This window comes from Nelumbo nucifera, chromosome 8 (genome assembly GCF_055504915.1).
Source record: "Nelumbo nucifera cultivar China Antique chromosome 8, China Antique-T2T, whole genome shotgun sequence".
In the NCBI taxonomy this organism is placed as follows: Eukaryota; Viridiplantae; Streptophyta; class Magnoliopsida; order Proteales; family Nelumbonaceae; genus Nelumbo; species Nelumbo nucifera.
This window is the reverse complement of record NC_142656.1, coordinates 34,097,859-34,114,360: the sequence shown is the minus strand read 5'-3', so window position 1 is coordinate 34,114,360 and position 16,502 is coordinate 34,097,859. Positions and strand designations below refer to the sequence as shown.

The following is a 16,502-nucleotide window of genomic DNA, read 5'->3' as shown; positions in this document are numbered from 1 at the left end:
AGTCACTTTCTGGGTTTGCACAGTCCTGAAAACACCTGGATTGAAGCTGGAAAGAACAAAAAAACTGATTGCACCAATAGATACTCCAGAAGACAAACTTGGTTGCTTTTGCTCCCTCTTCAGATTCTAATGGGTTAAACCAAGTCTAAACAACACAGTCAAAACAGATAACTAACTTGCTGCAATCCACGATCAGGAAATCTCTGCTTCTCTTTGGTTCTGGGCAGAAATCTCTAGAGTTCTCTCTAGGCTTCAAGACAGACTGAAAAATCTCCAAATCCTTAAACCAGGCAATCCAAACTGAATATGATCAGCACCTCATAGCCCCATACATATTTCTGATCTGTGAGGTGTATGGATCATGTGATAGAAAAAAGGAAGTGAAAACTCTGCTCTGATACCAACTTGTAGGGTCAAGTCAGATTAGAGTTTCAAACAAGGTTTAAAATGTCGATGTCGATGGAAATGTCGCTTACCAAAATATAGGACATATGTCGGAAATGTTGAGGGGAAATATTGTAAAAATTAGAGACATTGTGGAAATATTATGAAATATGTGGAAATATGCAAAGATATTTTGTAAAATGATAAAAGAAACATTAATACATATTTCTAGACTGTTGTCTTATTCCCAACCATTATATAAAGCTAAGAAACTAAGATCAATAACAAATTAGTAAATGACGATTTACTGATTTATTATGCATTTTGATTTTTTTACAAGGTTATCTGATATTTTCTTTTCTTATTTTTAATTCTGATTTATTATAAATTCTAATATATTTATTTCATACTAGTATATAGAAATACATTTATTCTGATTTTTTAAATATTAAAGTTATAATACATTATGTTTTATTATAAATTTAATAAACTGATTCTCCTTTTTGTAGTATTAAGGTTATGATAAATTCTGATTTCTTATAAAACTTAATGAATTTATTATGATTTTTAATACTAAATTTATAATAAATTATGATTTAGTATAGAATTTATTAAATTTATTCTGATTTTTTATATTAAATGTAGAATATGGTTTATTATAAAATTTAATAAACATTTTCTGATTTTAATAAATATTTTAAAAAATACTAACTAGTTAATATTTTATTGCTTGAAAAATATTTTATGTTTTATATTATAAAGTAATTAATTTATTCTTTTGTTTTTATATTTTGTTAATTCTTTTTATAAATATTTTATTTGAATATTAAATAAAAATTATTAATGGAATAATCTATATTAATATACTGTATTATATTAATATAATATCTAATATATTATATTTTTAATGTACCTTAGTCGACATTCTGTTGACATTAGTCGACATCCTGTCGACATAATAGGAAAAACTGTATTTTTTTTTGGTTATTTGGACCGATTTGGTCGACATTTCTGAAATATAGGAAATGTCGACCGACATAATGTAACTTTTATATTACCATCCATTTTCATGTCGGTGAGCCTCGACATCGACATATGTCGGGTGACATTAGCGACATTTGGCGATATTTGAAACCATGGTTTCAAAGAAAAAGAAAAAAAAAAAGAGATTACTTCCATTCTATCCCTCGTCAAGGCCGGATCTTTGTTGCATCTATACTTCTAAGAGATTCCTCCCAGTTTGTGATGACAGGTTCTGAACTTGGAGGGTGCTTTTCACCGACGATGAAGTGGAAGAAGAAGGTGGTTTTGGAAAGAAAGGGATTCCTCTTTGAGGGAGCAAGAGGAGGTCCAACACTTAAGAGGATAAACAAGCAATGGTGATTCTAAGAAAAATGGCAACAGGTTGGTTCAAAGGATTCATCAATGGCATTGTCAAGCAATCATTGCAACTGGAAGGAAGGGTGAGATGATGTGTGAAGGGAAGAAATTTGTTGTGGAGAAAAAAGTGTAAAAACAAAGGCTTCTTCATTGAGAAGTGAGATGTGTGGAAATGGTAGGTGTTAGTTGGTTTGTTTCGTTGAATGGAAAAGCAAACATGGGTGAATACTAGTTGTAGAAGCATTGGATAAGCTATGCAGAGAAGATCCAATGCTATGCAGAGAAGATGGCTTGTAAATAAGATGCCTAAGAATCCAGTAAACCAAGTTGAAGAAGGGGAAGCTAAAAAAAGTTGGAGTCTTAGAGAGAGGTAGGAAACAAACAACTAGTGAGGGGAATGATTGGTGCTTCTCTATTTTTGAAGTTAATGGCAGAAGGAAATATAGAGTATTGGGAAAAGAGGAAGGTTGTGAAACTAGAAAGAAAAGTGGAAGATTGGCAAGGAGCATTGGATGATGTGATAACTTTCCTACCAAAGAACTGTAGTTTTTTGCTTCCGCTCTAGGAGGAGGCTGCCATCTTTGACTTTGGGGAACTCAAGAGGAGATTTCCATGGTGAATACCAGGTACGGAAGGTCAGTGATAGAAAACTAGAAGTAGTTGTTGGCGATGGAAGTTTTAATATCAAAATCCTTGAACTTTCGTTCAACCTGTGGACCGATGATGTCCTCAGCTGGGTAGTAGTGATGTGTGGTGGTGCTTTGATCGTAAAGATGTGCTCTGGGTAAAGACAATAAAGTTGAAGATTGCTGGAGCGAAACTAGACTTGGTGCCACAGTTGTTGGAAGTGTTCATCGGCAGGAGGTGGTGAAAGGTGTGGATAGACCTGTTCATGGGCCGGGTCGGGCCGGGCTTTTACTGTGTATTAACAAATTTTTCTAAGGCCCGAGCCCGAGCCTGGCCCGACCATCGGGCCTACAACTTGGGCCCGAGCCTGACCCTCATAAAAAGCCCGAAGCCCGAGCTTGGGCCTGGGCTCGAAATTTAGCCTATACTATTATTATTATTAATGTTGAAGTGGCTGAATAGAGAGAGAGAGATTAAAATTATAAAGAAAATAATAAAATATATATATATTAAATTATAAATATATATTTTAATAAATATTATATTATTTATATATTTTATATAATATATAAAATATATAATACTGAGTTGGGCCAGGCCGGGCTCGGGCCGGGCTTTTTTGACAAATCTCGAGTCCGGCCCGAAACACAGTCGGGCTTACTGTGTTAGGCCCGAGGTCAGGCCTGCGGGTCTAATTATATGACCAAGCCCAACCGGGGTGCGGGCCAGGCCGGGCCAGGCCGTCGGGCTACCTGGCCCATGAACAGGTCTAGGTGTGGATAGTGTTAGAAGTTGAAACGACACTTTGGAAGGAAGGGGTGAAGGTGGAAGAAGGCATTGATGTGGCTGGATGAAAGACAAGTGTGGACTTTTAGAGGATAATGCAAGTCAAAAGTTGAAGGGTCTCATTACTCATTAGGGTAGTGGAATGTCTTTCAAATGTATATGAACATAATCGAATGGTGGAGATTGGTTGGAAGGCATCCTGTATAGATGCACTTAAAAAAGGTGGGAAAGGTAGTGGCCTTAGTTCAATTAAGAGGGCAGACTGCCCGATTGAGCCAGTTTCTCTTAAGCCCTCACATGATCCTTTAATTGTCACGTGAGCACTGTGCTCCCAAAGTGGTTCTTTGTAGTGGGTAAAACACCAACCCTAGAATAGGGACAAGCCCAATCCGAGATACTCAAGAGAGAAGCGATGGGGAGGGCAAGAAGGGGAAGGCGATGGGGAATGGGTAAGTTTTGCCTTTTTGGCATAAAAAAAAATAAGGCGTCAGTTTTGGCTTTTGGTGCATAGTGCCAGTTTATGGACTGCATGCTTGAAGGTGGATGGAAGTAAACTAGTTAGTAACCCAAACCATTCTTAGCTTTTCTATTACTCAAAAAGTTTGCAAATAAGGATTTTAGGGTCCAGTAACTAGGCCCTATTTTTGTGCAGATTTCCAATTCAATATCTGCTGGAGGGTCAAGGACTTTTAGCTTTGTTCTTCTATAGTTTTTTTGATAACAGTTGAAGTGGCTGAACTGAATGATTCATTGTTCTGTCTTTTAGATGAATTAGTTATTAAGTTAAGAGGATTGTGAACTCCTTAATAGTTGAGGCTAAAATTGGGTTGACTACTATACCACTGAATATTTTATTATTTAATTATCTTATCCAATAAAAGACAAAGAAATAAGTTAGGCCACTTCATCTGTCACCAAATTGGCCCCTAAATTGGTTTTAGCTAGGTGTTTCTTGACATTTGGAATTCTGTAATATTAGGTGAACCAGTATCTGCTCTTATATGGTTTTCTGAATCAGTTGTGGCATTAATTATATACTCTGTGTAGAGATACAGTTAATTAGTTTGTGGTCCCACTACTTGTTGCTTATTTGTTGCTGTTTTATTATTATTTGTTTTGCTTCTCTCTTTCATATAGGCAGCATGGGTTTTCCTGTCTTTGTACCTATTCTATTTGATTAATATAAATAGTAATTCATTGGGGCGGCAGGACCATTATAATCTGCACCCCTTTTACTTTCATTCTTTCTGTCTTTCCATTTATGCTTCTTCTTCTCCCTTGGTCTCTCTCTCTCTCTCTTTGTTCTCTTTTTCTGCTGTTTTTCTTACAAAACACAGGTCTGATTACCATTGGTTACAGCCAACTTGGTATCAGAGCAGGTTTGGGATTGATTTGGATTCTCATGTGGACTTGATCCAGCCAGCTACATGAGAATTCTCTAGGGCTGTAGTTTACATCTTCCATTGCCTGATTCTTGGAGATCAGTGGAGATTATAGGAGGTGCCCAGGGTGTGAGATCTTGGAGATGTCCTGTGGCCAGGAAGAGTCATAGAAAATAGGTCAGTTTGAGATTTAGGGTTTAAACCTTTGATTGAAGGTGGCACTCAGGTTTTTCTGGGTAGATTTCACATTGTTGTTGAAACCGACAGTTATTAGAAGTGTTTTTAGAATCCTCTAGAGAGAGTGGTTATGATTTTTAGGCTTTCTCTAGGGCTGATTCTAGGTTTTCTCTGGGAGTTCTTCTCTTGGACTGTTTTTGTGGACCTTCTCTTGTTTGGGAATTGGGAGTTGCTGGGCTGCCCTTGGAGGGGCTAGTTTGTGTGAAAAGGAGTGGAATTGTGCTCTCTTGGTTTTTCAAACTACTTGCGCTTTTAAAACACTGAGGTGAACAATCTTAAACAGGGGAGAAACTTGTATTAGTTTACTTCTCCACTGAGCTTTTAGGGCAACAATGGGGAGAAATTGAGTTCATTTCCAGTAGGAAATGAAAACGAAATGAAGGCGCGACTTGAACAGTTTGCGGCGAACAATTTCATCTCCAAACAAAACAGGGGACCATTGAGACTCGAAAAAGGGAAGGATCTGTTAATAGGGCAGAGGCAAGGGCAAGGTGTCTAGATGTTGTATCAACATTTGATTCATGACTCTTCCATTAACAACCTCGTAGGGGCACCTAGGTCGAAGTCAAATAAGGTAATGCAAACATGCTCTCCAAGATTCTCAAACTGTATCAGTAGGGGGAGTGAACCGTGGTCAGGAATAGGAAAAAGTAGGGGTTGCAGAGGACTTGCAGTTTGTGCCTATATTGTCTGCCTCCCCCGGTAGGTAACCCTTATAACCCAATGGATTTGGTTTTTGGTACTAATGTCTCTATTTGATGCTTTGGCAGGTATACTGACTCCCACCATTTGCTCTGGTTTGCTAAGCTTGCTGCAAGTTAATGATAAGGTGGTTTTAGGGGAAGGATCTAGTGGAAATGGAGAATTAGAGGTAGGCTGTAGCAAGAAATTGATGGAGGAGAGAAGGTGTTGAAGGTGGTAGCTCAAGGAGTGGGAAAGAGGGGGGAGAAGGTATGGGAGGTGTGGAGGTAACAAAAGACTAGGGTGTAGAGGTTAACTTAATGGAGGATGGTTAGAAACAGGTCACTAAGGAAAGGGTGGGGGAAGAGGAGGAAATGAAGGAGGTCTCAACTCTGAATGAGGAAGTTGGTGTAGGAGATGATAAGTGGAAAATTTGGTTGTAAAGATGGACTAAAGGTGGAAACCCCTAAGGATTTGAAATCCTTTGATAGAAAAAGTAAAGATTTGGGAGGAAAGAGGAGAAGGAAAATAGATGAAGTAGAGAAACTCATAAACAACGTTGAAGGGGACAAGAAATTTAGCGCTATGGGAGGGAGGAGGGGTGGGTTGTAAAGTGGTAAAGGATGGGTTTAAACTCTAACAATCATTGTGAAGATTATTAGTTGGAATGGGGAGTGCCACAAACTCCAATCATTGTGAAGTTTCCTCAATTTAGCGCTATGTGGGGAATGGGGAGTGCCACAAAAAGAACAATTAGAGCACTCCTAAAAAAAAGGAAAATCCTGATATTTTGTTAATTCAAGAGTCTAAAATTTAGGAAGTTGATAGGAGATGGGTTCGAAGTTTCTAGGGAGAAAAGGGCATTACTTGGAGCTTTGCTCCTTGGGGAAGCTTCAGGAGGGGTAATTACTATATGGATGGAAGAAATTGTTCTTTGTTTTGAAGAGTTGATTGAAAATTTTACAATCTTGTTGAAATTGAGGAACGCTCAAGATTGGTTCGAATGGGTTCTCATGAATTTTTATGGGCCAAACTCTTACAGGGTAAGGAATGTAATGTGGGATGAGCTGGCAGGCATTAGGGGGCTTTGGGAGGGCCCTTGGTGTGTTGGAGGAGTCTTTAACGTGACTAGATTTGTTTCTGAATCAAATAGTGCAAGGCAAAGGGAGACCACCAGCACGAGGAAATTTAATGAGTTTATCGTTTCCTTCCTCTTGGGAGACTTTCCTCTAGGACGAGCTAGGTTCACTTGGTCCAATCACCAACCAAATCATTGGAGATATATTTTGGGAAGATCATTGAAGATCATTGGAGAGAACATTACCTAGAATTACCTCTGACCATTGGCCCATTTGTCTCTTCCAACAGAGCACCTTGTAAGGGCCTGCCCCTTTTAGGTTTGAGAACATGTGACTGACCCACCTAGATTTCAAGGAAAAAGTGAAAGATTGGTGGAATCAGCAGAGGCAGTTGCCTAAGTGGGAAGGGCAAAGATTCTTGAGGAAACTTCAATGTTTGAAGGAGGAAACTAAAGACTGGAATAAAGTGACCTTTGGGAAATAGGAGGAAAAGAAAACCATCTTAATTTCAGAAATTGAGGATTTAGACTGGAAGGAAGCGGAGAGTTCCCTTTTAGGCGAAGAGAGATCTGAGATGCAAGTTGAAGGAGTTAGAGGAAACACTATTAAGGGAGGAAATGAATTGGATGCAGAAATCTAGAGAGAAGTGGATGAAGGAGGGAGATGGTAATACTAGATTTTTTTCATGCTATTGCTAATGGAAAAAGAAGGAAGAGCCTAATTTCTTCTCTAGTGGTGGAAGAAGTAAAAATTACAGACCAATCAAAGATAGCCAAGGCCTTTGTGGATCATTTTAAATCAATTTTTAGGAGGCCCCTAAATACTAGATGGTCAGTGGCTTGTCTGGAATAGGAATTGTTAGAAAGCCTGTAAGTGGAAGCTTTGGAAAAGGCTTTTGAGGAAGAGGAGATTAAGGAGGTAGTGTTTGCAATGGATAGATCTAAGGTTCCAGGTCCTGACAGATTTATGATGGCTTTTTTTCAAGATGGTTGGGACATAATTAAGTTGGATTTGGTTAAAGTGTTTAGGGAGTTTTGCAGAAGAGGTGTTATTAGGTGGGGAATGAAGTCAACTTTCTTAGCCCTGGTTCCAAAGAAGTTTGATGCCTGTAACCCGAAAGATTTTAGACCAACAAGTCTTGTCATAAGTATTTATAAATTAATTGCTAAGGTGTTATCTTTGGGGATCAAAAAGGTGTTCCATTTCCTCATCTCTCAGTCTCAAGGTGGCTTGATTCAGGATAGACAGATTATTGACTAGATTCTAATTGCGAATGAGTGTTGAAACCCAAAAAAGATCAAGGAGAAAGGGTGTGGCAATCAAATTGGCCTTGAGAAAGCTTATGACCTAGTGAGTTGGGAGTTTTTAATCAACATTTTGAGGAGTTGTGCTTCGGGGATCAGTGGTGTAGGTGGATTAGGGGTTGGCTGCATACTAATCAATTTTCAATAATTGTTAATTGGTGGGGGGAGTGGGTGGTTGATTTTTTTGAAGGGATAAAAGGATTAAGTCAAGGTGGTCCACTATCACCCTTTCTTTTTAATGTGGTGGTTGAGGTTCTTATTTAATTGATTTCAAGATCTCTAACTCCTTGCAGTTGTTTAGAGGTTGGTCAATAGAGAGAGATAGAGGAATTGTTACTCATTTGCAATTTGCAAATGATATCTTAATCTTTTATGATGGGGAGAATAGAACGGGAGTTGAAAATTTCAAATTGGTGGCTACTCTGTTTGAAAATATGCCTAATTTGAAAGTTAATTGGACTAAAAGTTTGGTGGCAGGTGTCAACTTAGAAGAAGATGAGCTTGGGGTAATGGCATAGAGATCCTGGGGTGTGAGAGTGGGGAGTGGCAAATTAAATACCTAGGGCTACCGTTAGGTGACAACCCTAGGTTGGTTAGCTTCTGCAATCCAGTTGTGGATAGGGTAGAGAAGAGGCTAGCTGGCTAGAAAAGGAATTATATTTCTTTGGGGGGAGATAACGTTGATCAAGTCTACTTTAGGTAATCTCCCAGTTTATTTCATGTCAGTGTTTAAGATGCCTCAAGCAGTGGTGAAAAAAATTGAGAAGCTCATGAGGGATTTTCTTTGGGAGTTTTGGGAGGTAAGAAGGATCGCTGGATCAGATGGGATATAGTGGTTAGAAGGAAGGAAGAAGAGGGTGGGTTTGGGAATTGGCAATGTAAGCTTGAAAAATATGACTCTTCTAAGTAAATGGCTATGGTGATTTCCTGTGGAAAATGAGAGAATGTGGCACAAAGTGGTGGCTAGTATTCATGGGCTTTCAAGAAATAGTTTGCATGCCGGTTGCCTACACAGAGCTACTCTTGCTGCACCTTGGAAAGCTATACATGATATCCTTTCCACCTTCCTTTGTCATGTAAGGTATGATTTTGCTTCTGGTTCTAAAATTAAGATTTTCGGAAGATGTTTGGGTAGGGGAAGCCCCTCTTAAAGATGGCTTCCCTTCCTGTAGAGAACACTATGGTCCCCACTGTTCTCTACACTTCCCTCTTTGCCCTTTCCTCTTTTAAAGAAATACCTGTTGCGGACTTCCTATTTTTTTTGGTATTTTGGTGCCATGCACCACTAATAACCCCCCTTTTCTCCCAAATTGGTGGTTGCGGACTTCCTTCTTCCCCCTCTTTCTTCTTCTAGGTTGAATTAGAACTTGGGCCTTCCTAAAAACCTTAAGAGATTCTGAGGTTCCTCTAGGTTCTAGTTTGTTAAGCATTCTGGGATCAGTCTTCTTTGATTTTGAGTGAAGAGATAATTGTGTGTGGTCCCTTACCCTGGGTGGTTCCTTCTATAAATCCTCTTTTAAATCCCTTGCCTCTTCTTTGATGTTGAGTGAAGAGATAATCGTGTGTGGTCCCTTACCCTGGGTGGTTCCTTCTATAAATCCTCTTTTAAATCCCTTGCCTCTTCTTCCTCTCCCCCTCCTTTCCTGTTAAGGAAATTTGAAATCATAACTCTATGAGTAGCATATTGGGTCAAAACTTTGACAATGTTCAAGGACTTTAAGTTGGAGAGATGTTTTCAGGAATTGGGGGGCCATAGCTGTCTCTTCCCCTGGAAAGCAGAAAATTTTGGAGGTTTGGTCCCCCCTGGGAGGGGATGGTTAAAATTGAATTTTGGTGGCAGCAGTATGGGTAACCTGGGGTCCTCTGGCATTGGAGTGGTAATCACTAATCAGGGATGGAAATGGTGCTCTTCGGGCCTTGTTCTCTGGCCCAATTGAACAAAGATGCTTGGTAAAAGCAGAATTTCTCGCAGCAGTTTTTGGAGTGGAAAAAGCAAAAGAAATTGGCATTGATAGACTGATTGTTGGAGGTAACTCTAAGATTGTAGTGGGATGGCTGACGAAAGGTGAAGGGGTGATTTGTTAGCCCAAAAATGATTTCAGGCACTTCAAATGGATCTCAAAAGACTTGAATATCCAATTTAGATGGATTAGGAGATCTACAAATAGCTTGGTTGACAGTTTAGCTAAACAAGGGGTTCAAAGAAACAATTTGTACATTTGTAGGTTTTTTTGGGGGGGGCTAGTCCTGTTTTGGACTGTCCTTTCACAACTCCTTGTTGTAATCTGTTCCTTGTTCTTCTATTAATAAAATTCTTCTTTGTGTTGCTGATAAAAAAAAAATGATGAAGCTGGAGTGAAATCAGTAGAAGAAGAGAACAGAGAAAGAATGAAGGGAGAAAAGAAAGTTTGGGGACAAACTCACTAGGGCAGTAAGAATATCCCCATCTTTTATTATTTAAGTGGTGAGCAAAATTACAAAAACACCTTGCTGCCTACTAGAGTATGTACAATATAAAAAATAAGTAATGGCATGCCGACATATAAGAAAAGCCAAATAAGAATGAAATAAACTTCTGGAACTGTTATTTACCTTTTTATTTCCAGCAAGGGATATACATAGCAATGGGAGGCAAGGTTCAAAGTGTCGACATGTTTGATACTGAAATTTCAAGTTTGAGTGTATCAAAGTCTTAGTACTTTTTTTTTATATATATTTCTATTGACAGTCTATTCCAATAATAGATACTGCCTAATGATATTAACCTTCAGCATATATACTTCCCTTAATTCCCAGTATTTGGCATATCTGTCCCCCCAAATACTGATACATATTGTATGATATGGCAGTAAATATTGATACTTTGAACCATGGCAGGAGGCATAACATTCTCTATGATTTGGTTATTTCCTCCCATCTTTCTCTTCTTTTTTGTTCTTCATTCATTCTTTATCTTTCTGTTCTATAATTCTGCTATTTTTCTTTCTAATTTTTCTGCATTACAACTCAAGTATATGTACATGTCCATTCATATACACATGCCTATATACATATGTTAATGTTTTATTGGTAAGCTATCATGTATTCTTCCGAGTTATAATTATACTTGGTATTGGTCCTTAAGTTTTATGTTGTTCTTACATTTGTTTGAAAACTAGACCTTTCAGGTTGCCTGCTATTCTTGTTGGTGATGGACGATTAGGAGGAATTTCTGGAACTATTTCGGCCTATGAGAGCTTAAAACTACGTGGTTATGATATTGTTGCTGTTATTTTTGACGATCATGGTCTAATAAATGAGGTTCCCTTGTTGTCTTATCTCCGGCACAGGTACTTGACTATGTCAATTGATTCAGTTCTTCTCCTGGGTTAAACTTTTGCATGTATAATGTTCCATTTTTCTTCTTTTTGAGCATTACTTTACATGTATGATACTTTTGAAGATGCTTTTATGTGTTATCTGTATTATTTGTCTCCCTCCCCACCCAAGGGAATTTATGTTGTACTTTCTATATCTAGCCCTGGTTTTCTGTGCGTCTCTTGTGATATCTTTTCATTTTTCTTCTTCTTTTAGGGTACCAGTACTTGTTCTTCCACCTGTTCCACAAGATCAATCAGACAACCTTATGGAATGGTTTGATGAATCTCAGAGCATTTTTGGTTCTCTTAAAGAGATGATGCTTTCTGCTTATTTGGAAAGATTGCAGAGATTGCAGAACATGCCAAAAAAGGCAAGAGATAATTTTTGGTGGCCATTTACACAGCATAAACTTGTTCCTGAAGAAATTGTCACAGTTATAGATTCACGTTGTGGTGAGAACTTTGCAGTCCATAAGGTTTGTATGAAGCTATTTTACTTCATTTGTTAGAAAATTTTAATCTGATTTGTTAAGTGGTTTATGTTTTGCTTTTGTATTTCTTATTTGAACTTGAGGGTATATTTCTGTGGACAAGTTTATGGTTGGTGAATGGAAGTTTGCTCAGTCATGAAGCATTTCCTTATCTCATAGTTAATGTTCCCAGAACATGGCTGTAGTTCCTTTGTTTGTAAATTAAAAAGCCTTTAATTATTTATTTTTTTCAATGTAGGTTCAGAATGCTGATATTATTACTCAACAATTTGATGCTTGTGCTAGTTGGTGGACTCAAGGACCTGATACTACCCTACAGGTCGCTGATATGCAAATTTTCTGTACTGCATTCTTGTAGTAGTTTTGTTTTTGCTGGTGAAAGAAAAATTTTATTAAAAAAAGGAAATAATATACAGCCACCAATAGGGTGCAGAGGGTGTATCAGCAGTACAAAAAAAGAATCAAAATACCAGCCCCAAAAGACGACACCTACATACCTGATTCCCATTCCCCTTTGGACAAACAGAAAAATACTTATAAAATTCACTACTTGGGACAACAGAAAGCAGACACAAACTTCCCCCAAAACATAGTTGTTTACCCAGGCCCTACTCAACTTCAGTTTCACGACTCCCCGTCAAGAAACACCTCCTGTCCACCCTCCTCATTCAAATTTCGCCTCCTTCAGTAATGGGTTTCTTCAAATTTTCTTCCCTTCTGTTCCTCTCAACTCTTCAAAAACTCTTCTAACCAAAGCCTCTCCTTCTAACAAAAATAAGCCTAGTGATTTGCCCACCTTAACCTCCCTATCTATCAAATTCTCTATCTCCATACTCCCTTGCTTCATCCCCTGCCCCTCTGAAGGCGCCTCACAAGATCTTTCTTCAACTTCACTACCACCCTCCCTAATCTTCTCCTCTGAAACTCCACTTGACACCACCTCCCCTGCAGGTGCATTCACCGCCTGCTTATTCTTACCACTGCAATCTAGCTGTCCAACCTCCTCTTCGGTCTGAGCCCCAAGCCCCATGTCTAGAAACTTTTTGTTTTGCTCCCCTTCCTATATGCACTCTTTTGTACTTGTTAGTTAGTGCCCACACCAACTAGACCATCTTTTAGCCGCGAGAAAACCTTAGTAACATCCATGGTGCGCGATTTAGTCGAGCTCCTATGAGTCTTTGCAGCGCAGGATAATTGGTGCTTTTTTGTTTTCTTTGAACCTAGCGGCTGATAGGGGCTCGAATAAAGAGACAATAGGTTTTGCACCCTCATCCACTTTTCGAGACTTGGACCCACCTATTGTAATAAGAAAGGGTAAAAGAAAATGTACAACCCATTGTATCTTTAAACACCTTTCTTATATCCTTTTTTAACCATCCTATTATTCCTTTCTAACCTTTGTTTCTTTGTAGCCTATACTTAAATCCATTTCAAAAGCATTAGCCAAACTAGAATGGAGGGGTGCTATGAAAACTGAAATAGAAGCATTACATAAGAATGACACCTAGGATATTGTTGAGTTGCTTGAGGGGAAGGAACCGGTTATATGTAAGTAGGTTTATACTTTCAAATATCATGCCGATGGTTCTATTGAAACGGTTTATGGCTAGTTTGGTGGCAAAGGGATACACACAAATGTTTGGAGTGGACTACTTCGGTATGGGTTCTCTTCTCCTTAGTAGCATGCTTTGATTGTGCTCTCTATTAGTTTGATGTGAAGAATACCTTCTTGAATGGGGATCTTCATGAAGAAGTGTATATGTGTCTTCTTCTTGGATGTATGGGAAGGAGATGCAAGAGAAGGTATGCAAATTAAAGAAGTCCCTTTATGGTTTTAAGTATTCTTCTTGGGCATGGTTTAAGAGGTTCCGGAATGTATTAATTCAGTTTGGTTATACTCAGACTTAGTTAGGTCATACCCTCTTTGTTAAGAGGAGAGACACTTTGGTGACATTCCTTATTGTTTATCTGGATGACATTGTAGTCACTGACAGTGATATCGAGGAAGTGAGCAGACTCAAGGGCTTCCTCAATATGAAGTTTGAAAATAAGGACTTAGGTGAATTGAGATATTTCTTGGGAATTAAGGTTTCTTGGTCCAAGGAAGGCATCTTCATTTCCTAATGCAAGATGTTCTTGACCTTCTCACTAGAGAATTTGGTGCTAAACCTATATCTACCCCTATTGATTCAAATCATATGTTTGCCACTGATGATGAATTGCTAGTCGATAGGGGAGTGTTTTAGAGTTAGTTTATGCATTCTCCTTGGGATACACATGGTTGTTGCCAAACATGGTCACTTGAAAATAGAAGTCTACATAAATGTAGATTGGGATGAGAACATTGTTTCTTGAAGGAGTAAGAAGCAGTTTATAGTGGCTAGACCTTTTTCTGAAGCAGAATATAGGGCTATGGCCCATGGAGTTTTAGAATTATTGTGGATTAGGTCTCTCCTACAAGAATTGGGCATTGATTATGATAAACCTATGATGTATTGTGATAATGAAGTGGTCATCAACATTATTCATAATCCATTTCAACATGATAAGGCAAAGTGTATTGAGGTGGATACACACTTTACACGGGAGAGAGTTGATTTAGGAGAAGTATGCATTGCCTTTTATTGCATTTGAGGAACAACTAGTAGATGCCTTAACCAAAGGAGTATCAAAGGCAAAGCTGCAGCATGGTATTAGCAAACCGGGCATGATTGACATCTATGCTCAGCTCGAGAGGGAGTGTAGAAAGATTGGGCGGGGTGGGCCTTAATTTGCCTTTTTTTATTGTTTTATCTTTAAATTGTCTTCTCTTATATTGGGCCTTAGGTATATGGGAGACCTTTTATTTCTTTTTATTGCTTATCAAGTCAGCTGCCCATTGGGGGCATTCATGAAATTCCATCTTCAATTAGTATTCAGCATTAATAAAAGAAATTAAACTGATTCCTCTGATTCATCCTGGTCACCGGGCAATCTCCAAGATCAAAAAACACCTTGGGCAGCAACTGAACTCTCCAATTATCTCCAAGAATCAAGCTACAAGAGATGTAAACTCCAGCCCTAGGAAAGTCTCATGCAGCTGGCTGGATCAAGTCCACATGGGAATGCTACTTGATCATAAACCTGCTCTGATACCAACTTTGCTGAAACAGCTCATAATCAAACTAGGTTTTACAGAGAAATCAGCAAAGAAAAAGAAGGAAAAGAAGGAAGAGCAGTAGAGAAGAAGAAGAGAGGTCACAGAGAGAAACAAATAAAAGGGGTGCAGAATCTTGTGGTTCTACCAGCCTACTAATTGCTATTTATATGTGAGCAAAATAAAAAAATATTACAGCGACTATAATAATACCCCTTCCACCTATAAGTGAAAGAAAAAACAATAACAGTAACAGCAATTCAGCAATCAGCAATAAGAAATCTTTTCTATTTCATATTCTCCAGGTGGAAGTACTCGGAGTTTTTCTTTACAATTTGCTTTAATTAGGTGGTTTCAGATTGAGCTTGCAAGAGATATGGGTTACGCTGCTGCAAGATTTGGACATGTGATGTTTCCTGAGAATGTTTATGAACCGGCCTTACTATGTGCAGAACTTTTGCTTGAAGGTGTGGGGAAAGGTTAGTTATTTCAAATTTTCTTTGCATTCTCAATTTCTACCACTTATTTTGTCAAACTGAAATGTGTGATCATTACTTCTTTGTGATTGACTTCACATCTCATTTTACCTCAAGTAGTTTGTACAGAAAAGACAGTGATATCATTAGATGTTTATGATGCAGGTTGGGCTTCTCGAGCTTTCTTTTCTGACAATGGATCAACAGCAATTGAAATTGCTCTAAAGATGGCATTCCGCAAATTCTCACATGATCATGGGATCCTTCTGGACTCTGTTACAGGAAATTTGGTTGAAAGATCTCTTGTGTTCAAGGTAGGTCTTATTCATTGGAGGCTATATTACATTTAGAACAGAATAATTTGAACCCATGGATCCGATTCTTGTAATGAAAGCCTCAGAAGTAAGATTTTGGTGCACATTTGCTATTAAAAGTTTACATCACTGAAGAATTTCTACATGCAAAGAAAAGTAGCATCTAGGCATTTTGTAAATCATATTAATATTGTCATTTCTAAATACATTAACTTTATGATAACAATGCGATTTATGCACAATTTGATGCATAGTTTAATGTATTACATGTGTTTGAATTGATATATTGTATGAAGGCAATGTTGCAAACTTCAGTTTTGGTTTAAACTTTGTTCGATGGAAATGCAATTCATTTGTGGAATTTTATGGAAGCCCACAAAAAACACTGGAAAATCTATGGAAGTTAAGGAATATTATTTATTTTGAAGAGTAAAGAAAAAATTTATTAAATAAAAAGAAAGATACTACTTTAGTAGGTGTTAAGGTAACACCCGAACAACTGAAGCTATGAAAACATGTTTTCATTGCAGGCTGGGATCTCAAGAACACCCCAGAAATTTTCTTCTAGATCTGCACTATTAAATTGCTCAAACTCTGGTAGAATCGAGACCCAGCTTGAAACAAGCTTTCCTACTGAGGCACCACAGCTTCAATGCCTTTGGACTTGTCTTCGAATAGCCATTTGTTTCTTTCCTTCCATAACGTCTAGTATATTGCAAAAGGGATGCAGCTCCATAAAATTTTTGTTTTCCTGCTTCCTTTAAACCAATGTTTTAAAATGCGGACGCTTTTATATGTTTGAAAATGTTTTAAAATGGAACAAGCTCTTACATACTTCAAAATGTTTTATATGTTTGATTTTATTT

At 38.1% G+C, this 16,502-nt stretch overlaps 1 protein-coding gene across 2 annotated transcripts in view; it reads left to right on the top strand.

Annotated features, from left to right (window-relative positions):
• Nucleotides 1-16,502, top strand: part of BIO1 (adenosylmethionine-8-amino-7-oxononanoate transaminase) — a 39,103-nt gene that overhangs the window by 6,530 nt on the left and 16,071 nt on the right. Inside the window, exons 2-6 of one of the 2 annotated variants that reach the window (XM_010267160.3) lie at nt 11,019-11,189; nt 11,434-11,695; nt 11,949-12,029; nt 15,205-15,325; nt 15,488-15,636. In XM_010267160.3, the coding sequence (XP_010265462.1) occupies nt 11,019-11,189; nt 11,434-11,695; nt 11,949-12,029; nt 15,205-15,325; nt 15,488-15,636 (784 nt within the window). The remainder of the gene's footprint in view (nt 1-11,018; nt 11,190-11,433; nt 11,696-11,948; nt 12,030-15,204; nt 15,326-15,487; nt 15,637-16,502) is intronic. The other variant, XM_088893446.1, reaches the window with a different exon arrangement.